The sequence below is a fragment of the Dermacentor silvarum genome, chromosome 11, assembly GCF_013339745.2.
Source record: "Dermacentor silvarum isolate Dsil-2018 chromosome 11, BIME_Dsil_1.4, whole genome shotgun sequence".
Classification (NCBI taxonomy): domain Eukaryota; kingdom Metazoa; phylum Arthropoda; class Arachnida; order Ixodida; family Ixodidae; genus Dermacentor; species Dermacentor silvarum.
Genome location: NC_051164.1, coordinates 99,260,519 through 99,284,964, shown reverse-complemented (window position 1 = coordinate 99,284,964; position 24,446 = coordinate 99,260,519). Strand labels below are relative to the sequence as shown.

Here is a 24,446-nt window from a genome sequence, read left to right as displayed (position 1 = left end):
ACTGAAATGTATTGCACAAATACAGTAAATAGAGTCGAGCTGGCCTGGGTCTACCAGTGCGTCCTCTGAAGCCCTTCGCATGTTTTGTTTATCTTCACTCACATTTGTCTTTCAAAATTTTCTTCGGTCACTTTCCCTCGTTTTTTATTGTCAAGACATATGCAACGGCACCAAAAACTCACTCGATGTGCGTGCTGCAGGGAGGTTGTAACGTATGGACACCTCGCGCACAAGATTGTGGTCACTCAATGGCGCGATGCTATGAAGCCCAGCGTTTCATTGTTGCTAGGGTTCGGAGAAGACACTTCCAGTGGGTCCAGTGAAAAGCTAAAAAAAATCATTTGTAGAAGATTTCCTGGCATCAACGTCCTGTGTGGCCATTCCTATCAAGCTACAGCAGCGCTGGTTCAAGTCGTCGGGCTAACATCTGGCGGGGCGTGAAGATGGAAAAACAAATACTGCGCACCCGGATTTGCCCGTCTGAAAATGCACCTGTGAGGCTGCTGCATGGGACACCCAGGTGTTCTGCGTCACCTTCCATACATTCAAATGGTAAAACCAACCACATTCAAATATTCAAACCTGCGTTGCCTGTTGCAGCTTGTCCCGTCAATAAAGCTGCTGGTTACATGTAATTGGTTACTGAAAAAAACTGAATTACAGTGAGCGTTACCAAGTAAAAGAAAGTAATTGATGAATCACAAAACTACCAAGAAATGTAACTGATTACAATTAATTACATGTAATTTGGTACGTACAAGTGTGTTGTGTTGTAAGAAGCATGTGGTTCTTCAGACTTCTTAATTCCAAATCATAGTGGCGTGAAATATGGCCTGTTAAAGCTGTCAAACAATGCCATGGCTGTGCCACCCACGGCAGGTTATATGCATTCGGCAGAAAGTTCAAATAGATTGCAGAGGCCTAATCTCAGCACGATGCAGCACAGTGACATTTGTGAAATTTCGGGAATAGTCATATTTATCTGTGGCACAAAGCTGACAAACTACGTAAGTAGCATCACCGACACTCGCACTTTTGAAAATAGTTTTGTTTGTTTTTCTTGATGTCGCATATTTCCTGCACAACCCTTGCGATTCCTACAGAAATCCTTGGACCAGAAAGGGTTAATGATTCTGAAGATGCAACAGATGATGAAATTTTCAATGGAGAGAATTCCTGGTTGTGTTGAACATGTGTGAATATAAATTTGGCTGTTACCTACACACAAATGAGACTTGCACACCTATTGGAAAAACCATCTCCAGAGTGACATGGCAACCGCCCAGAGGTCGCACACTGGATGAACGTTTATTTCTTGCCACTCGCCAGCCATCCGCACCACTCCACCACACCATAGCTACACATGCTTGTCGTCGTGTTTTTTTTTTTGTCAACTTTAGTAAGTTTTGCTACGAGACAAGGAACGTGAGAAGATTTTGAGTGATCCCCTGAAGCGTTAGTTCAAAGGCACCAGGTTCTCAGTTGTTCCTGTCCGGACCTTCTGGGTCAGAGGGGTTGCGGTTGCTGGGGTTGTTCATCTGGCGCCGCAACTGCTCCACAAGCTCGGGATTTGCCGCCTGCATCTGGGATGCTAGCTGCTGGCCTCTGCATGTCACGTACATGAATTCAGATTTCAGACAGCTACAAAAAAGAACAATCCGAAAGTGATTCTTGCCATGGCTATCAATAAACCTAGAATCCTTTAGCCTGCTTTTGCAGTTTCGCTACATGCCGATAATGTAACAACACAGCGGCAGCTGCTTTGCCATTTTAATTCGAATTCAAAATCGTTACTTGCTCCTTGCATTCACAAAAAAACGGAAAGTAAACGGTAAGGATGCCTATCACTTGGTCTCATCTCACTTAGAAGGCACTGTTTTTGGCAGCAACTTGTCATTGCTTTTGACATTAACGGTCCGTTTTAACACTGTTCAAACTATCAAGCAATGCCATGGTTGTGCAAAAATGCCTTAAATTCTGTCATACAGATGGCGCCATTGCATTTAGCGTTAAACATGCATTGGCAATGTGAAATTGTCTACTAAGAGCTTCTCTAGAGACGCGTGTCATGCGCCGTAGCCATCCTGTGTTTGTCAATGCGGATGAGCAAAATGTTATACTAAAACTGCCTAGTTTCTTCGACGGCAGGAAGAGTATCCTGGTGCAAGTCCTTGAAAACTTCATTCCAAAGCAAAAGATGATTCAGAAAACCATGGTATGCATTCTCTTGTGGTGCTTGAACTTTATAAACATTAGCCTGCTTCACAGGAGCCTCTTCGTTCACAAACTTGTACATTTTTCTACAATGAATGCACACAAACTTGTTATGCCATGCACATTTTGGACAGTTGCCCGACTGGTTGAAGGCTTTAGCATGCCAAAGCAACACCTCATCTATAAGGGCTGTCACGTGGATGGGGTGGGCACAACCCAGATTAATTATATAACCTGAAGTATCATAAAGCGCACATAGTAATCTAATGCACATGGCCAATCTTGCATTCTGCGCAGTCATATAAACTCAAATCGAAATTCCTATTTGGTAATTTGGAGGTGCAGTATTTCTCAAAGAAGCAAACGCAATAAAAATTCAACATCAGTACTCTTCTTCCAACTGTCTGCTCAAAGCAAAAAGCTTGCGCCATTAGTGTAATTCCTTAGCGCATGTGACAGTCCTCAGTCGATGCAACAAGGCCCAATGCTTACGCTTGAAGGAGTGCATCCAGTCCACCACCCGTATTTTGGGTCAGACCTCCAGACATAAGTCCACTCATGCTGTCAAGTAAAAAAAAAAAAAAAAAAAAAAATCACAACATGTAAACCCTGCTCTTTGGCAAACTAACAAAACATTTCACAGCACATTTTTTTTTTTTAAACAGCAGACTTACATGTTTTGCATGTTGGGGTCTTGCATTAGCGTGGCAGCCTAGAAAGAAAGAAAATGATTTGTCATTACCCCTGAATAAACATTGAGGCACAAGCCTCGGTGACTTATGGTACTGTTCATTTTGATAGAAAAAGTTTTCAAGCTGCGGGGCATGGCAGTAGGGTTCAAAGCAAATTTCAAGCTTGAATGTGTCTCCTTTTGAGCTGTTTATAAGCAACAGCGCTTCTTGATTAAAGTAAAAAAGTTGCTACATGCCGATATATAAGAAAGTACGATCACAAAAAAAAAAAAAACTATTACGAAAAACGTAATAAGATGTGTGTGTATTGAAGAAGGCACATCAACACAGCAGAACCTCGTTCATGCGTTTTGAAATACAAATGTGAGAAAAACGTACTAACTAGGAAAACGTACGATCCAAAGTAATGAAAAAATTTTCACAGACTCAACTGTAGTTTACATTACGTAATGCGAAGTGTTGCATGAATCGCTGCAGCACGAGGCACAAGAAGTCGACTTGCGTTGAGCTGGTGGGAGACACGTGTTGTTTTCCTATTGCTTAGTGTTTTACGACGGCGATGGGAAACCGAAATGAAATCGTGCTGGTGAGCGACGCTGGATGCTGCTGGAGCAATACATGATGCTCACATAGCACCACCTACAGCGGGGAGTGGTGGCACGTTTGGGTTATCGCCTACTTAAAGCATGCCATACACTTGCAACGTCACTATGCCCCAAGAACTGTAAAACAGATGGGTTAAGATGCTTATCGCAATAGGGTTGATGACGATAGCTGTGAATGTGGCTGCAATGACACGGGACGTGTTCCAGAATAAGAAACTAGTCCCAGAATAAGAAACTGTGTGTGCCGGCGTTTTCACGTGAGAAGTATGGGCCAGTATCGGGGGGGAAGCTCATGCGGCGGGCGTGTACTGTTCTGATTACGTGTACCTCGCACCTCTTCTTGTTTGCATGCAATCTAGTCGCCGGGAAACATAATATGATCGCAGTCTGCAGCAGGGAGTGGCAGTGCGTTTGGGTTATCGCCTATTTAAAGTTTGCAGTACGCTTCAATGGCACGACGCGCTGTGAACAGATAGGTGAAGATGCTTATTGCAATAGGGTTGACAGCGATAGCTGTGAATGCGGTGTGCGACCACCCGGGAGAACATTTGCTGGTACTATGGAAATAAGGAACTGAGTGCGTGCCGGCGTTTTCACGTGAGAAGGGCGGGCGAGTATTGCGGTGAAGGTGCCACGGCGGGCTGCTACTGTTCTCGATCGCACGCACCTCACGCATATTCTAGTTTACACGGGACCTAGCGGCTGGAAAACTTATTACACGATTGCATTTTGACAATGTACAAAACATTGGTGCTAAAATATCATGTTTTCCAAGAACGTATGAATTGGTAAAAAATAAGCATAACTCTATCAGGTCATTTTTTGTGTTCTCGATTGCGAGTGTTGGTGTTGGGAAATCGTGCGAAACGGGATCGCATCAATGAGGTTCTACTGTATACACAACACAGGCTCAGACACATTGGTCAATCAACAACACAAGTGTATTCAAAGGAATCTACTTCTTCTTAGGTTAGCCTATGTAGCGCTAACATGCCATGGGCCATATCGAATCTGATATGCCAACTAATTAAAAATATGATGCTCGCTCATTGGCTGCCAAATTGCACTGAGTTCCCTTGCATGCTGCTTTGGAAAAAGGCGGCACATGATGGCACGCGAATTGCTTGAGGTGTTTCACATTCAGCGAAATTGTCGGAAGTGTGAACAAAAAGATGTGACTGTGTTTTGCTTTTGGTTCCTGTGAGCTAGACTGCTCAGAACGTTGGTGCTGCATTATGCTAGACCACTAGCCTAATTTTCTCCTCAACAATAAATAACATCATCAAACTCCGTAATAAATAATGATGCCATGATTCTGTAAACTGGATTTCTTATGATATATAAAGCGGACAAAATCAATGCATTATGCACCGCTCTCAAATATACCACAAATTTGTGAGTCAGCACTTCTGCACAACATTCGTGAGCATGGTAAATATTCAATGTAAGCTGTTAACTCATACAGTCGATCCTAGATATATTAAACCCAGACATATCGAATTACATTTAAGCCTTGTGAATTCGAAGTCGGCTAGACTGCAAAAAATTTTCAAATTAGACGGATTTCTGTATTATTCAAAAATAAGAAACAACCCACAAAAAGTAGCGCAAAACTGCGTGACGCAAGCATGCCACATTTATTTTCAGTGCAGAAGGACTACTTGAAGCAATCGTTGATGCGGGATTGCTTGGTATGGTAGTTCGCTGCACCAAGGGTCATGATCTCTAGCTCACGAATCATGCACAGCATCTCACAGTCATCACCGCAACACTTGACAAAGCTGTGAGCTCGAAAACTTTATCACAAGTAGGCTCATAATCATCCTTGCCATTTCCTACTGGCACACTGTCTGCGACTTGATTTTCCATGCGTATGATGTCTGCAAGTCTGCTTCTACGTTTAGGGTAAATACTTTAGGGTAAATAAAAATGAAAATGAAATGAACTAGTTGGCCTAGTTCGTCACTCCCGTCGCCGCATTCACACACCAGCGTAAACGCACGTGTGGCCGAGATATTTCCCGAGGTTGAGAAGTGTATGCACACAACCTACCAGCAGTGGAGAAAAAATGTGACACCAAACGACATACGATGCAGCTGGTATTTAGATGAGAAAGACCAGATAAACTAGAAACTGAAAAGCAAAAGCACCATGTTTATTGATGATGATGACGACGCTCTCACTCGCTTCTCTGTAGTGGGTGGAAACACAGAAATTTAACGTGCACCTCCACACAACGTAGGCACTTTGCAATGCTGTATGCATCGTGGAATCTAGCGCCTGTTCAATCGGTGGCGTCTGAATCACAGCCCCGAACGACAGTTCTCTCGGAGTATGATCTCAAAGGCTATGCACTTATGTACTGCAAGCACCAGAATCAATCAACTAGACAGAAACAAATCCAAACCTAGCAACAGCTCTCTCTGGGTAACAAATACGTGTCTCAAAGGCCATGGTTCTGCTGGCTGCATGCGGCGGAAGCGATAGAGGGAGCCAGAAACACGACATGGACGTCGGGTTTTGGACACCACGTATTGCAGGAGTCGAAAACATGGCCACCATATATCTTACACGGCCTCCAAGATATGCAAAGCCGGAAGTGCATCGCAGCATGCTGGTCTCGGAGGCCACAACCGGAAACTAAAATTATCTGGATGGATGTGCGCAGGCTCTTCAAATTATCTGGTATAATGCAAATTATGGGACTGCACAAGTTCTACAAATTAACCGAGTTTGCTAGTACACCTTGATCAAATTATTTAGGTTTTACTGTAGGCCTACTGCCTATACCGAACAGTAGTAAAAACGCTTTCTAAATCCTATGGAAAAGCATTTCACTGCAACTACGCATGTATCGAACACACATTCACCACCACATTCAATATATATTGAACGCTGAGCTGTGCCACAACCCTGCAAGTGCGCTTCTCCTAACGGGCCGCAGTCAGTTTTTTGAGTGTTGGAAATATTCAGTACCAACGAAACAGCACTGTTTTGGCAGATGCTGTCAAACAAGACAGTTAATCCGAAGGGCAGTACATGCCATGCAAGGAAAAATCAGCCAGGTGCATGTCTCAGTTTCGCTCGGTGCAAATATGGATGGCTCGTGCAAACTGTGACCACTCGTTATCGGCAAGGGCACATTGCCACGCTGCTTCAGGAACGCAGAAGGCCTCCCAGTTCTATATCCTTTCTACAAGAAAGTGCAGTTGACACCCAATCTTTTCACTGAGTGGCTCTGGGCATGTAAAGCCAAATTGAAGATGTTTGCGTCACTGTGTTTGTATTCTTGTAGGACAAGGGTTTTCGCGAAAGGCATTTCATAACAGTAAAATGAATTTCAACCCAACTCCATTTGGACAGATGTTTACATTACAGTTTGAATTTAACAAAACCGCTGTACACCACATCTGCATTTTGCTGAATGGCAATTGTGGCAGTGGTGTGCAAAACTCTTCGTTGTGTGATTTGTGGGACCACAGCCCATGCTGAATGTGTTTCGTTTGTGCTCATAGAGTTACACATGAATGGGAATGGACTCTGATGTTCTGCAAGCTGAAAGCCACTTTCAAATCTAACAGCGTTGCAGTGGTGCGGCAGCCATTTGACCTTTCGGCACACATCTTGACGCAGGCAAAACACTGATTTGGAGCAGTGACAAGAACTTTTGCCGCAGTGTTGAATGTACGTCTAATACAGTTGAATCTCGGTGATGCAATTTTTTCTAAAGTCCAGGGCCTAGCTTACAACATGCTAAATCGTGCCCGCGGCACATGATACGAACAATTAAGCCACCACGTGGTCCCTGGCAGAACTGGCGAGAAGGTCCCGGCGAGCTGGTAGCACCAGACACTGGCTGTCATCAGGCCAGCAGAGGGCCGTGCCGATTCGCTGGTCACGTTCCTATTGCCAGGGCGACCTACATCACTCCGCCATGACTCCACCCTCGCAAAGATCGATGGCATCGGTATGGTGGCTAAGCATCGGCTATATCTGTGGCTATGGCTGCTCCATGGACTTCCAGGATCATGATAATAATGGCACACTTTAAGTTTAGATTTCAGTTTTACTATCGAGGCGGCATCAAGCGTTCATTTATTCTTTCTTGGCACAGGCTCAGTGCAATTTCCTGCGAAGATGCTGTTTCGGAGCATAATGGTGCAGAGGACTGCTCTTGGAGCAATTTGGGGCAACTGGTGCAGCTGTTCCAGCACTGGCGTTTCGATGGTCAACTTGCTGCCAACGTATGATGATTGGCTGTTTTAACAGTTACGCAGCAGGGTATGTTTATGCACGATTAGCAGTACAGTGCGCTGACGGTGGCAGCGCGCACACTTATACAAGCTGGTTTGCATCCGCACCGTGTCAATTTCTACCTTATCCTGAATAAAAACGCACAAATACTTTAATGCGCATGAGGAGCACTGTGGTCTCGTGGCAAGGCGGTATGGGCTAGTAGTGCGACAGTATATCAAAGACCATTCCACAGTGCAAGCGACTTGCAACATTCGTGTACAAAAAATAGGTAAACCTTTGTGCATTAGACATGGCCTTTGGGAAACAAATGATTAAATTCCAGCATTTCACTATCTCAGGAAACTGTCTGAAACGTGCAGAGTTTTCAGATAATTTTGAATTATCAATATATTGAACTATTTCATGATCCCCTTCAAGTTCCACACATCTGGGGTTAACTGTGTACCAATTTGTCCGCTTCAAATGGTCTAAAAGATGGAGTTTACACAACTGAGACATCTTTTCTTGGGGTAAAATTTGCAAGCACTTTTTAGATCGCCGCTCTTAGGCGCCTGTTTTTGGCGAGCTTCGGTATCCTTGGCGCAACCGAGCGAACGAGCACGGTGAAGGATGAAAGAGCAAACGCAGAGCGCAGTAGAAGATGAAAGACGGCTATAGCGAAGAGAGCATGAGGGGGAAAGCGGAGGAGGAGGGTAAAGCGAAAGCGTGAGAAGAAAAGCGTAGTGCCACGCAAGACAGGCTCTGCGGCGACGACGGCAACGAGATGGCGCCAGAGCAGGGCGCGTCATCTGTTCACCAATGACGCTAACGATAAGGCACGCGGCGAGCGCGTCCATCGATACAATTTTTGGAAATAAAGCGTGGCACAAGCGGAAGTCCGTCTGCAGCGGCTGCTATGAATCACAGCCACACGTCACCCACGCGCCGTTTCTCCCCATTAGCGAGGCAGTCGCGCCACACTTCGCTCTGTTTGCAATGTGCCACACGAGACAGATTGTCCGCGCCAGTCAATATATCGTGAAATGAAAACACGCATATAACTTGTGCTAAACTTTCGCATTAGGGATTATCGTAATCGTCGGTGAATTTTTTAAAAATTTGCTCATTTTCAACAATTTTTGTAACAAGTATGAGGTCCTAAATAAACATTCTGCTTCAGCCGCTAGAATTTAACATTCTTTCAAATGCAACAAATTTTATACAAATAGGTTTAACAGTTGTCTCAGAGCATTGCTGCGTTTTACATTTATTTGAATGAGAAAATCAGTTGGCCCTCAGTTATTCATTCCTGTTAAGCTTCATTTTAAATACGGGGTGTTTTTTAACGTTTCCAATATTTAAAAAGTTTCCTATGGCATATAGCGCAAATCTGCTCATTGAGCTAGATTACTTGAAGAGGCAGACATTACACTTGAATCCAAAATGCATAATTGACTAATTACTTAAATTTTCACTAATCAACTTTTTAATTATTTCAGGGCACATATTACAATACACTATTATTGAAGCCAGTTATGTCGCAAGGCACATTCACTGTTAAAAAAATTTCGAAAGTACTACAAGTTATGAGACAAGCACCATCCAAACTTCGTGTAAAAATGCACTTCCCAGTTACTTTTTTAATAGAATGCCTTTTTGTGTATTGCAGCTCTAATATTACTGGAACAAGAATGCATATTGTCATGAATTATTGAAACTCTTATTTTGAAACCGGTGTCATCCTCAAAATTCGTTCTGATATGAACCTGCTACAGTTTGTAAATTGCAATATGTGCCATAAAGCAAATTGTAGTTTGAAAGTTAATTAGGAAAACTTCATTAATTAGTCGAAAATTCATTTTGATTTCTCCTGAAAATAATGTCCGCTTCTGGGAGTAATCTAGCTCAAGAAGTAGACTTGACGAAGTAGACACGGGCAATTTTTAAAACTTATGTTAACGATAAAAAACAACCCGTATATTTTGGAACTTATCTCTCCTATGTCCCCACATGCTCCTAGCCCAGGGTGCTTACCATGTTCATGAGCGTGGGGTTATTCAGTAAGGTTCCAAAGTCTAGGCCGCTGCCACCACCACCACCTGCGGGCCTGTGTGTATCGCCATTGCCGGGGCTCTGCAAAGTGCACGATGTGCCATCAGGTGGCGTTGCATTTATGCTGATACTGTAATTTAGAAAGGGTCACAAAAGCAGAACCTTGACGCCAGCTTGGACAGCCATAACTGTTCCTTCACTTTGCTGCGGCCGCAACTTGTTTTTGTGACATGTTGCACAAAAATCACGTCAAGGCAATCATGTCACCATGATTGCCTTGTTGCTGTGGCAACCTTGTGTGCGTCAAGGTCAAGCTGTCAACAGTAGCACCATAGTTCTGCTTGAATGGCCATATTTTATTTCACACTGGCTTCAAAGAATACGTGACTGTAGTAACTCTAGTGTGCTCTCCTAGCTTACTAATAGTATAGCGACATTGCTTGCAAGAAGGAGTGTGTCTTTCTATATACTCCATATCATACAGAACAGGAAATGCTGCGAAGGCTAAAGATCCTTCTCTTGTTGCCTGCACTCGCTACCAAAGAATGGCGCATTACATGTGAAATAAAGGTATAGGTACCGTATAATGCGGAATATAGGTCGAGGCGGAATATAGGTCGACCCCCTTACCTTGAAGCAAAGAAGTCAACATAAACATTATTAGGCACAAAACTTCGTTTTATTCATGGTATCGTCACTGCTCATTCGTTCGAGCTGTCTGCGCTTTCGTCCGAAGACGACTGCTTTTCACTAGCTTCGCACCTGTGGTCAAGTGCCGATGAAACGCATCCAAGACGAGCATGCTCGGACACCGCAGGAGTGCACCGGGCCGCCGATTCCAGACCGTATGAATCCAGTTGATCATGAGGGCCTCGTCCATATAGCCTTTTTCGTTCACGCGAACGACGTCCCACGGGAATGCCTCTTTCGGCAGCTTCTTCCTCTTGAAGATTATAAATGGGGGCAGCTTTCTGCCATCTGCAGTTCAGGCGAGCATCACTGTGAAACGAGAATGCTCGTTCCCCGTCGAAAGCAGTTTTACTTCCTTTGTGCCACGTTCGCGCACTGTGGTGGACGACGGCATGTCGAACCACACCGGCATTTCATTGGCGTTGCCTATCTGTCCAAGCATGTACCCATGCTGCTGCCGGAGACGGATGACATAGCGCTGGAATTCGACCAGCTTGTCCTCGTATGGCTCCGGCAGCTTCTGGCAAATTGATGTGCACCGGCGAAGTGTGAACCCTTTGCGTCGCATGAAGCGGCGAACCCAGTAAATGAAGCCCTTAAACTGCTCTCGCATTAGGCCTGATTCATAGGCAAGCTCAATCGCTTTGATGCAGATCAATTCCGATGTCACTGGCAAGGATCTGGCGTGATGTGCGGGGACGAAATCCGCCACGTTATCTTCGAAACTCAAGGTGCACCGCGCAGCGCCCGTGAAAGGACGTCTTCCGCACCTTGCACGCAGACAACTTGCCTTTTTGCGTCCGCCAGTATCGGACGCTTTTTTCGGAAACGCCGAAGTGCTGCTGGGCAGACATGTTCCCGTTGACTTCCGCAGATCACCTTCATTTTAAACGCCGCGGCGAACTGATGTCGAGTACCAGTACTCATTCTGCAGGTAGTGCAAAATCAACAATTCCAAGAATGATAGCTGCACAAAAAGGGAAGATGGCGCCAGTCGAACCGCGTCGGGCGTTGGTCAATCATGGAGGCGATAACGATGCAGATGCCAAAAGGTCTCCGGCTCCCACATGTTGCCAGATGACAATTAAGATTGTGCCAAGGACCGGTATCTAAGTTGAGGGGTGATTTTTTAGTAATATTTTTTGGAAAAATACCTTGACCTATATTCTGCACTATACGGTATGTGTCGTGTAACTAGATTTGTCATGTAAATTAATATTCAGTACCATACTTCTATGTCCAAAATGTGACCTAACTATTGTGTGGAAGGCGTCGTAGGTACGATCTGATTTACCATCAAACGAGCGGAGTAACATGATTCTCTGGCCACAGCGCACCACTTGTGCTCGCAATCAAAACATAGTCCGTCAGAGAGTGGAAGCACAAAGGTGCACAAACAGTATGTGGTTTGATGCAATGTTACATCCAGAAGATGCACTTGCGATATGCAAAGCAGTTATTCTGTAGAAAGCGAGTTGCAGATAAAAACAACTGCACAGTGCAATGCGTGAAGTGAGACTTCTGTGATCGCACTACTTCCACAGCTTTTGCAGTGTTGCCTGCCAAGTATGAAACATTAATGTTTATAGGCACAGCCGCATTGCTCACAAGATGGACATGTGCGTTGACTTCCATTAAGACCTTTTTCAGGGATCACCTTGAACCAGCCTGTCGGGTTATGATCACTTTTACTATAACCACGATAGTTCTAAAGGTATCAAGCATACAAACCCGCTTTGTGGTAGTGGCGATATTTGGTTAAAAGAAGTATGCTTGTACTAGAATTCTTTGTCACTACTGTTAGGGCTTTACAGCTGTTATGAGTAATGAAGAAAATTTAGACAACCTCCATGATAATGCCCAAAGCCACTACTGAGTTAGTACACTTGAAGCTCGTTATAACGAAATAATGGATATAGTGAAGTAAATGCAATTCTCCTTGAAGTCCCTATAGATATCTATGTATATTAAGCCTGGTTCTAACGGCGCAAAATTGTTTTGCCAATGGATATAATGAACTAGATTCGTCTCCGAAACCAAAACTAGCGACTGCTGCGTACTGAGTATATCGCTTTCCGCCGCCGGGTTCCACACTTGTTCGGCGCGGCAGTGCAAAATTCCCAAATCGAATATGCCGTCAAGCAACACTGGCCTTTCTCACTGCATGATGGGTACGCGCAAGCAGCACATCTTATCTTATCGCACCTCTCTAGCAGCATCATGTAGCTAGGCGCACCCTCTGAGATCACGATCCTGGAGGCCATGCCTAGCCGTGCCACATATCGATGATGATGCTTGCACGCGGCATGCTAAAAACCAGTGCCTCCCCTTCTCTCTCTCTCTCACTGTGGCGCACTGCGCCGTGCCGACGCAGCCGGGCATCAGCTCCGAAATTGCGTAAAGCAGGCACAAGCCGGCCAAGCCAAGCTGGCGCGCTCACTCAGTGGAGCTGTGTGGCCACGAGAAAGCGGCGGATCAGATAGTTTTGCTTTCAAGGACCAACGAGTCTGCATATACCTAGACAGGTTTCACGACAATATGAGCGAGCCAAGCGAAAAGCGAAAGCGAAAGTCTATCACATTGGAACACAAGGACGCTATTGTAACGGCTGTCACGTCAGGTGCTAAACAGTCGCATGTTGCACACGTTGAAAACTCTTTTGCTGCTGTTTTATGCAAATTTAATCGCATAGGCGGCTGCGGAGTCATAATCCTCTTTGGATGTTTAATGTTGCGCATACCATTGAGCATGGCAATAGTTGATGCAACTAATGATTATAACAAAGTAATTTTGGCTTCATTACAACAGATGTGCTTTACTACAACACACGTAAAAGGAGTGATGATGCAAAGGAAGCACATACTTAGCCATCCAGTTTCTTATTGGCTAGTTGGTCAAGGTGCTTGCGGGAGATAAGCGATAGATTTTACAATTCAAAAACCAAGAGATCGTGCAATTAGAATAAACGATCTGGTCCCACATCTGGTTGACAAAGTCATGTCACGCTCGACTTGAGATCGCTTGAATGGGGTCTCGGCTTTAGTGACAGTGCAAGCTCTACGAAGCAGCATTATGCCATAGCCACTAAGGTAGTGCAGCGGGTGCTAACTTTGTGAAGGCACCGAAAGCGTTCCAAAGACGTTCTAGTTTCAGCAGACGACATCCCACCCACACATGGACATATTTCCAGATATTGCAACTAAACATCAACATCGCACCAGCTTGGGCAAGTGAAGAGGGCATCTGCCGCCAGAAACTCACCGCCATCTCGCGGAGTTTTTCCTCGGCAACCCGGAGGTTGTTGACGTAGCTCTGGTTTTCGGGGTCAAGTTCTACTGCCTTCTGGTAGCACTCTTTTGCCTTCTGGTGTTGGTTTAGACTGGCATATGCTAAACTGCACAGGAGGAAGCGAAAATCAAACACATCAGGACAGCCAGATATAAAGTTAGGCCAACCAGCAAATAGCCAGTCTGAAAAAGTGGCTCTGCAACTTCTTGTGTGTTCATCCCCAGTGGGATGAACACACACTTTCAACTACAGTAGAAGCATGCTAGCATATTACTTGTGTCCAAAACACTTCCTGAACATAATGAATATGCTTATTGATTATTTCTACAGTGAAAAAGACCATGAAAAAATTACCTGAACACAGGTGCTTTATGGCCATTGAGGTTTGAAAGCATGGAAATTGGTGAGAGCAAGCTATACGAAGAATGATGATGATAAGACGTGATGATAAGACGGGGGGGGGGGGGGGGGGGTAAGAAAGCAAGGTATATCGACAAAGAGATCGCGCTATCAGGATTGCCATCTAGAACTGGTGCAATAGCCTGGACTCCCTGATAAAAGCTGAGAGAGTGAAGACATAGTATCCCCTTTTCACGGCTGGCTGATCCCACTGATAATGTGGTCGGAGTGTCGCTCTGACCACTGATGAAGCGCAAAAAAGGAACAGCATTGGAAAAGACATCGCTACAAAAGCTCGGCCCAAAATTTCTTTTATTAGCACACTTTTACCAAAAAAATTTGGGTTGAAGAGATGTTGAACACTGTTCTGTGGAGAGAGACTAGATTTGAAATTTCAGGTGCCATTAGACAAGGTCTGACGATGCTGTAAGTGTCCATGTCATTTTAAGAACACAAGAAGCGATTAGCAAATGCTGCAAGCAACTTGGGAGAAATAAAGTCAAAATTAGCACATAATGACTTCAACTGGCCACCCTGTAACATGGGTTCTGTTAACATGTTAAATGCTTTTTTTTTTAAGCATTTGGGCGGGGTACATCCAAGTGAATGATGTAGTGACTCCATAGGAGGCATCACACCTACCCTATTCGGCCGTACGCTTTGCCATACTTGGGGTCAATCTCCAATGCTCTCTGGCAGTCCTCAATGGCGTCCAGGTGGTTATTGAGCTTGCTGTGGGCTGCGGCTCTGCAACCATTGATGTTAACAGTAAGCCCACAGAAGTGGCATTCACAAAAACATACAAAAACAAAACATACAGTCAGCTTTCAGTCCACTTTAAACCCTATGACAGCTGCGGTTTACACAATCCTCACACCTTTTAGTTACAAACCTAAAGTTGTAGACAAGACATTTTGACAGAGCATCCATATTTTACAATTCCAGCCTCCAATTTAAGGCCTCCGGAAAAACTGGAGGCTTAAATGGAAATTCCCCTTCTTTAGATCACTGAAGCTTTGCACTCCTTTTTTTTTAATGTTAGAAATTTCAACTGAAGCCCTTTTCTCTTCCCTTCTTCATTAAGACCTTGTCTTTGCTACCTAACAAAGAACTAGCATACAGCGCTTGCCATGCACTTCCTCATTTCACAAGGCAGTTGCCATCAAGAGACAAGTTGAAAGAAGCTAAGTAATATATTGACACATGTTGAGAGTTTATGGTGTAGTTGCTAAAAATTGCATGCACCCCTCCAATTCTTTTTTTTTTATATAGCACTGACACTATATTTCACTTCTCTGGTCCCATGAAAAACGAATACACTGTGTTGGACAGTTTCAGACCTTCTATTATTACATTTACTGTTTTACACAAATTCAATACAGCAACTTTTTTAAAATCTTATACACTGACATCATGTTTCTCATCTCTGGCCCTGTTACAAACACACACACTAGAGTCGTGCTGTTTCAGACCTGCTATCATTAAAAATGCACTGATTTGCACAAATGCAATAAGGCAACTAACTTCCTTATGAGGGCCATCTCGGAAAAAGGCAATAAGAATTTGAAAGCAATTCGTCCCGAGGTCTTTGAGTGGCGCCCTCTCGCGTGTGACATCAATGAGGGAACTCCGCTGCTGTGCGAGTTTTTGAAAAGCGAGTCTGCAGGTTTTTCGACCCTTATGTATGGAATGTTACAGGACACTATTCCCTACAAAATCGAGCCTAGTAGTCACCACGCTGAGAGTGGATTGCTCCTGGCGTCACCTGCTAGTCATCAATGTGCATACGTGGGTGTACGGTGTTAGCTTCTCGCCATTGCCGTTCCATTTTCATGGAACACTCATAATGATTTGTCAGCCCTTTTTTGACAATGAACTGCAGGATTTGGCCTTCAGCTACGGTGCCTGTGCTGTAACAGTGTGTTTGTCCTGTTCAGCGCATGCTGCGTGTTCGGCTACCCACTCCGTTTGCCACAGACATTCTGATTTTCTTGCTGCCCAACGTGTTAAGCATATCACGAAATAAGTTTGATGTCATTCTCACGAAACTAGGCGGTCACTGCGGTACGTTAATGCATGCACTGCTTTAGAGGCATTGCAGCAAAATGCGGTCTGGAACGTCTGATACAAGGGCGGACAAAATTAGTGGGTAAAGCAAAGTTATGTAGTCTTGTGCTGCAGTACTGACTTTCCAATAACTTCTAATTAAAATGAATTACTTCCACCGTTACACAGCTCACCCTTGCATGTTAGTTGGCTCAGCGTAACCCTTTGCTTCCTTGCTCCTATCGTGGATAGCGTGCGCATTCCCCGAGCTAGATTCGTCCAGCGATGATAATTAGTGCTATCGCGTAACAAAAACAGGTGACAACCTTTTCTTAGATCACTGTTTCCAATATATTTTGCTCTATAAGCTGGTCATACTAGTTCCCAGTTGCTATTCGAAACTTAAACAAGAAAATTCATTAGTTTAGGTTTGCTGGGAACTATACTAAATAAGTTGCTCGAGTGCTAAACACATAAAAAAGGAGGAGGGCGGGGAGCTTACGTATAAAGGCGAAATGTTTACAAGATTTTCTGTGTATTTTTTAACATATTTTTATTATTATGCTGATAACGTAATGATTTCGGAGTAGTTTCCGGTAGTCGGAAGTTGCATTGAGCAGAAATAGTATTATGCTAACCTAAACAAACAATTTTTTTTCTGCATTTTTCAAGAAAATAGCGCAAATCATGCTTGACAATAGCAAACAATAGCGCATGGTACCTCACTAATGTTCAAGGTAAACTGCTTCTCAGTAAAATAATGAGACTTTTGTTGTCAAAAAAAAAAAAAAAAGGGTTTACATTTGCAACCCCAAGTTACTGGAATTACCAGCAAAATGTGTAATTCACATTCAACTACAATGCCGCTTTGCCAACGCAAAATTTTGTGCGTGAGCCCTGCGATCATGCTTCGTTTCCAAAGCTGCGTAGACTCTCACTTACTGGCTTGGCGCAATGTTTTATGACTGAGTCACGAGATCATGTCCCTGCCCGCGAGATATTGGGTCATATGAAAAATAAACATATATGTAAAAAATAAATTCTGAGATTTTACGTGCCAAAACCACCATATGATTATCAGGCACGTAGTGTAGGACTCCAGATTAATTTTGACCACCTGGGGTTCTTTACCGTGCACCTAAATCTAAGTACACACGAGCCTGTTTGCAATTTGCCCCCATTTGGATGCGGCCGCCACGAAAGAGGTCGAATCAGCGACCTCGAGCTAAGCAGCACAACTCCAGATCCACTGGGCGATCACATCGGGTGGTTATATGTAAGATGCATTTAATATACAAGTTTTTTTTTTGTCTTCATAATGCTGGCAATAATAAAACACTATGAAAAAAATAAAGACGGTAATTGGAGAGCGTCATGCTACGTGAGCACGCAGTCAGAGCGCAAGCAAACGCATGAAAAGGAAGCTATTCTAGCCAGAGCGTAGCAGACGACAAAGGAGAGTCCTCCCTCTGACGTCACGAGAGTGCCAGTTCGCAGTGCCGTCATCGGTAGCGCACGAGGCGAATAGACGATATGCAAGAGCCGCAAGTGCACTTCCCCATGCAACTCTCTCTGACCAAATCAAGATGGTGTCACCATCCCCAATTGCCTTCCATTGCTCGCACTATCCTTGCTCTCCACACACGTCTCTCAGCTTTCAACAGTGCTGTACTAGCATGTGAAGGAATCGCACCTGTTGCAGTAGTAGACAGCATTGCGTCCGTCCAGACTAATGGCCTTTGTATAGCACTCCAGAGCAGCTGTGTACATTTCAATCTTCATCATGTTGTTGCCTACAAAAAAAAAAAAAAAAACACACAGTTGCGAATGCATCAACACTAGTGCCACAACATACTATTTCGGACGAATGAAACTCAAACAGGAAAGTAAAAAGCAGAACACTTCTTCCGAGATAACGGTTGTGCGATGCTACGCATCCAATTGCTAAAGATGGTGTAAGCTCCAAGCTAAGCATAAATGCTATGATTTTGTCAACAACGCAAGGAATTGAGAAAGTGGAAACAAAAGAATGTGTTAATTTCGTTATTTTCTTGCCTACAGTGCCCAACAACGGACATTAGAGTAGGGGGGATAGTAAGCAACATACAAATAAACACAGAAAGTAGATAAAACCAAACAAAACGGAACAAATAAATTAAGGTGCACAAGATATATCATAAACAAAATAGAATATAGTTGAACCCGTTTATAATAAACTCGATTAGTACCGTGAAAAGTGGTCGCTGTAGCAGTTGTTTGTTATATGTGAATTCACCCTTCAAAACACGTAACACTTCAGATGCACCCTCCTTTTACCGCGACTGGGTTTGATGTGTTCGTTGTAACGGCATGGTGCTTTTGAAAATGTTCGTTATATCTGGACACAGTTTCAATAGGCAGGGTCGGAAAATAGTAAATGCAGTGAAACCTAGTTGTTACAATTGATAAATTGTTATTAAGTGGCTTCAACTATAGTGGAATAAATTATTACAATAATATCCACTCAAAGTTTTCAAGCTGGTCCTAACTTGTTTGCGTTTCCTTTTGGGCATGATATAGGGCATTTGCATGAATTTGTTTTAATGACTAACAACCAAATAATGAGATGACATGGGCCCCAGCTGCATTTTAACGGTGTAAGATTTTCTGGTCTAAAACAACAAACAGGTACAGTAAAACCCCAGTGATACGATCACGGTTGGTACGAATTTTGGTGTGATACGAATTCGTAACATTCCTCGGCTGAAATACATTGCTCACAATATACAGAACATTGGCGGTTCCGAACGCGTTGCCGCGCCGCTGAAGATCATACAAACGCCCGAGCAACAGCGGCAGCGGCTGAGCCAGCGAAGTGACCGGCACAGACAAGCCGGCATAGCGGGATCTGGGCGGTTATCCATAGTCGCCAAGCAACTGGCTACGTCATGCGGCTGCACAATCCCCCCCCCGTCAAGCGGACCGGACCACATCACAGCCCGATGCTTTGACCAGCGAAGAAGACGAGGACCGCTGCACCAACGACGACCGCGGCCGCAGCCACAACGGCCAAAACACTCCTTGCATTCGACGCGCTGAGGCGTTCAGTGGCGTGCCAAAACATTCGTGAGATCACGCCTTTTACGGCTTCCAGAAGGCGGTCATGGACGATTTGGCAAGAAGAAAATACACATGGGTAGAAGAACCCCGATGATACGTTTTTCAAGGGAGCGCGGAAAAAAAGTCGCTGTATCGCCCAAAAGGCGAAGCAACGATTGTAGTTTTATCGGCCGTATAAACATGCAAACATTCGCTTACTGACTAAACTAAATGTCGAAAGCAAAGCTCATACTAAGCTATCCAGCACGAGGCGCACTTTGTCAACATCACAGATCGCTTTGAAGATGAGGCCTGCACGGGCGTGCACTTAGCGCACATTGCAAATCACTTACAAGACACGGCGCCCACGTGGTATCCGCAACGTGCCGGTCACTTGTTGCAACACACAGCTAACTTGTTGCAACGTACAAGCTGGCTGCACCGCTAAACTTACATGACTGCCACATTGAAACGCGACGCAAGATGCAGGAACATTACAGATTGGCCACGTATCAAGGGGAACTTAACACATGGAAGTAAATGGGATTTAGGTAGGGACCGGCGAAAACGCGATGTAGCAGCTGGGAAAACGTATCAGGAACATATCAATGAGGTTCCAATATTATAAGTTTTTTCTGCTAAAATAAATTTTTGTATGTTTTCATATACGAATTTTGGGTGATATGAATATTTCACACGACCCCGTGAGATTTGTATCACCGAGATATTACTGTATTTCCGTCTAAGAAACCAAGAATCAATCAAAACAATGCATCTAACTCCTCGAACACAAAACTTGAAATGTTCCTAAATCCAGTCGTCGTGTGTGCCACGTCTCTTCTCTGTCCTTCGTCTTTTGACTGGTTTTTACTATTCAGTATGTACCAACTGACCCAGACTGCTACTCTACTATAATTATGTCCACTGCAGGATGAAGGTCCTTTCCCTGTGATCTCCAATTACCCCTGTCTTACGCTAGCCGATTCCAACTTGCGCCTGCAAATTTCCTAACTTTATCACCCCACCTAGTTTTCTGCTGTCCTCCACTGCGCTTCCCTTCTCTTGGTATCCATTCTGAAAACAGTGATTCCGGGAACCGAGCAAGTCGGAGCGTTGCTCACTGCTGCTTCCTATATGCCATATTAACTCAACTCTAATGCGGTCGCTTTCCAGAAAAACTGCGATCATAATGAGGTAGCTTTTCGGGAGCTGTGGTTGCTGCAACACTGCTTGTGCCTGTTCCGTAGGTGCGTTAGGCACTTAAAAAATGTATCTCAAATGCAGTAGCCAGTACTGAACTTGAGGTACTCTGGACTGTTCATAGCAATAAGAAGGCCTCCGATGGGGGCGATGAGGGATGTTTTCTGTTTTCAAAGTCGGAACAAATTGCCGTTACTCTCTCTATCTCACAATAAAAATCTGGTAAGTGTAGAGTCAAAGGCACCACATCTTTCTTTTTTTTCCCTTCTTTTTTGTAAACAAGAAAACTGGGATGCGTGTTACAACTGAGGGCGCCACATTTTTCATTTTTCTGGCTGTGAAAACGAAGCGCGCATTAGAATAGAGTAAAATATGGTAGTTCTAGTGACGAGGTGTCCCCCTCAAAGAACTATTTCAGTTCCATGCAGGAACAGGGAAATTACTACAAGCTTTAAATTCAAAGATGTAAGTACGCCACTAACCCACCCCATCTTGCTTTAACACGTACCTTCTTGCTTGTACTTCTCAGCTTCGACTTTTTGTGCTTCGGTTGGCTCAGGTACATTTTCACTGCTAGTCTGTACCTGAGAGGGGGGGTGAAAGCACATGTAAGCATTTCACTAGTTGGAAGAACCCACATGTGCACAGATCATGTCAATGTTTTTGAAATGCTTGTTCACGAACCTTCCAGGGGAGCAATAGCGCACTAAGGCCGACGGACGGTCAAAGACAACACAGGCGCTGTATTTCACAGTCCTTTGTCCTTAGTTCACTATTACGTGTTTTATACGTAGCAGCCAACATTACATAGACTGGAGTGACTTCTCTCCCTGCTCGCATTTACAAAAAAAAAAAAAAAAGTGTGCATCACATATGAAGAGGACAGGTATGCATCACGTGATTCGGTGTAAAATTAAGTGATACTGTTATGCCACAAAATGACGTATCTATTATAGCAAATCACCGCTGATCTGAACACATTAATCTCCGAATGAGCAGACTGACTTCTGCAACCAGCAGCCAAAGTGCACCACATTGGGCAGTCACCAAAGCATAGCAAGTCACATCCTTAGAACACAGCTGCATAATTGATACATTAATTTGACGTAGCCTCACGTCCACGAGTTGTAGTTGTAATACTATACGAAGCAGTTATTATGTAGGAAGCACCATGGATCTAAAACAACTGCACTGCAAAATGCGCGGAGTGCTACATTTATGACTGCATGTACTAATGTAGCTTCTGCAATGTTGTTTGCTATGTACACATCCGCAGTCAAAGCATGGCTTGAGCATATTCCTTTTGTGAGATATGTGCCGCTGGTGTAACCAGGGGGTGACACAGTGGGCACACCCCTCACCCCGCCCCAGAAAAAAATTTCTGGCAGCGCCACTGATACACACGCACTTTATTAACAATGAAACACCTTAAGATGCCAGCGCAAAAGCAGCAGCAAAATTGGAACAGCAAAGACTGACAAGCAACACATTGTTTTTACATATCATAATTACTGTTTCCCAACTTCACTGTTGCTGATTTTGCCTGCTTCGGGAATTGCCTGCATAAACTTGCTTGAAGCAAGTATCCCTGTGGTGTCCTTCGACATTCAATGGAAAGTCTGACGAACGAAACTTTCTCGCTAACCGTATTTTTCGTAAACACTTGACCCAAATTTGCGAACCTTACGGTAAATTCGGGAGAGTTTGCAGGTGTGCAACCCCACTCTGTACATTCCAGAGGACCCCATTTTCATGCGCACACAATATACGGAGAACGGGAGAGCAAAACAGCAAGTAAAAATTCTTACATGTTCTCGAGGAAGCACGTCACGGAATATGTCTAGTAGCGACCTCGACACTACTAGGCTCTCATTTGAAAGGTCTTCAGGGCTGACTCCATAGGCAGTCTCCAGACACTGTACAGCAACTGCGCAGACGGGAACCACACATTAGATGGAAAATTCGTTGTACTCTCTGTACTACTGTGTTGCTCAATGACTGACTGTTTAATGTTATAGTAAGTGCTTAAATGAGCACCGACAGATATTTTTTATTCATCATTGTGTGTTGCACTTAATCAAGGTCCAAACCCCCTAAACCCTAGAAAAAATACCAGCAAGCATCGGAGAATCACAAGTGATATACCACAATACATTCAAACGCCTTTATGACGAAGCACTTGGGAACTTGAAGAGAGAGAGGTTTATTTGAAGAAAGGCAGAGAGGTCGGCTTGAGCCCAAAATCATTCATTGTACAGGTAACTTCGTTGTAAAGCTCGAACACCGTACTGCGTGCAATAGAGAAGCCTAGGCCGGTTCGGCAAAAGAAAATATTATTTAGAACGAATTCAATAGATACTTAGTTAAACAAATCGCAAATTTTCTTGTGCACACGTCATGCTCCGCGGTGAAGCCCAGCAGCGACGCCAGGTACAGCTGCAGAGCATCGAGTAGCACTATTGCCTCCCTTGTCAAAATTGGTTCGCCGGCAGGGTCTTTATCACCACTACCTTTGCCTCGTTACTTTACAGGATGGTTTCGATGATGTCGGAGGTCGCCAATTTCGAGCGTGTCATTGTTGTATGTCAAAATACTGCGGAGTGCGGACACTCTTGCGCGGTTGTTGTTATGTCGACCGGCACTCTCCCTATGCACAGCACAGCTGTGGAGGGTTGTGGTTGTGCCACTATGTGCGTTCGTTGCAATGTAACACATCAGCCATCAGGTAAGCCTAAATTCCTTCGTTGTACAGGTAATTTCGTTGCGGTAGTCTTTGCTGTAGAGGCATTCACAATACACACGAAAGATAAGAATTTGGTTGCGACTTGCTCCATTCCTGTGATCACTGCAGCAGCCACTCGCAAGCGCTGCCAGATGAAACATGTTCAGCACTGTTTATATTTTATGAGCAACGTCACTGCACACACCTAGCTTTATGGCTATGCATCATCAGTTAGGTTTGCTCTCCGTAATGACATCATGATAATGTCAATGACACAAGGTCTAGCATTTCCAGATCAACTTTAGTATCAAATTAAGATATCTTAGGTTTCATAATCTTCATACATGCTAAGTATAATCATTTTGGATTAGTGCCCCAATTCTTGTGTTTGTTGCACTTGATGTTGCACTCTCTTCTGTAACACCCTACAGGCCCTGTAGGTATTAAATAAATAAATAAATAAAACATGTGAGAAACGTGTGTTAGGGTTTCTAGAATTTCGAAAATATGAGTGCGCACTTTTTAACTGCCTTTGTTGCAAAACTCCATGATCAAAAAACAGCTATACTCATAAAATGAGCACAATGTGACAAGCTACAGTGACAGTCTCAAAAGGAAAGCTCTTGAGTTGCAAGTGCTGTGAGACACTATTGCATGAGCTGGCCAACTACACAGGCTGATGTTAGAGTTTGCGCGAGACATAACAGTCAATAATTAGGGTTCAAAACTTTCAGTTCACAAAAAAAAAAACATGACGAATTTAGTTTTCAAAAATTTGGACTGATGTGAAAGGAAAGCAGTATTCCACGAGAGTTCGGCACAGGGAAAAAAAAAGAGGCAGATAATCGCACCCTGGAATCTATACAGCACTTGTACTTGTTGGCTGCAATCAAGACCGCAATGTGAAACCACTAGTTTATTTTGGTCATGGTTACGCGAGATAGCGTAAATTATCCTTTTAACCTAATACAGTGTTCAAGAAATGTCTAACATTGGATGGGCGTTGGGCAGCCATCCAACGAAGCAAAAAAACGCGGAGACAGCCTATCAGCTATTTTGCTGTAAAATTGGCATCACTGAACTCTACCTCCATGATGCAACACCTGATAAGTGCCTGCCAAGACCGCATAGTTTTTCTCAATCACCTCACCGCAGTAAATAAAGCTGCCTAGGCTTCAAATTATAGCGAAAGTCAACAGGTGTTATTTAAAATAAGCCAGACTT

General features: G+C 44.0%; 1 protein-coding gene across 4 annotated transcripts in view; it reads right to left on the bottom strand.

Moving 5' to 3' along the window:
- Positions 1–1,246: 1,246 nt before the first annotated feature.
- Positions 1,247–24,446, bottom strand: part of LOC119434001 (small glutamine-rich tetratricopeptide repeat-containing protein beta) — a 58,765-nt gene continuing 35,565 nt past the window's right edge. For 3 of the 4 annotated variants that reach the window (XM_037701296.2, XM_049659217.1, XM_049659216.1), the window contains 9 exons: positions 22,309–22,427; positions 21,009–21,084; positions 17,916–18,015; positions 14,819–14,923; positions 13,751–13,883; positions 9,782–9,880; positions 2,889–2,926; positions 2,707–2,775; positions 1,247–1,605 (listed from right to left, as the gene is read on the bottom strand). In XM_037701296.2, the coding sequence (XP_037557224.1) occupies positions 1,479–1,605; positions 2,707–2,775; positions 2,889–2,926; positions 9,782–9,880; positions 13,751–13,883; positions 14,819–14,923; positions 17,916–18,015; positions 21,009–21,084; positions 22,309–22,427 (866 nt within the window). In that variant the 3' untranslated portion in view covers positions 1,247–1,478. The remainder of the gene's footprint in view (positions 1,606–2,706; positions 2,776–2,888; positions 2,927–9,781; positions 9,881–13,750; positions 13,884–14,818; positions 14,924–17,915; positions 18,016–21,008; positions 21,085–22,308; positions 22,428–24,446) is intronic. The other variant, XM_049659218.1, reaches the window with a different exon arrangement.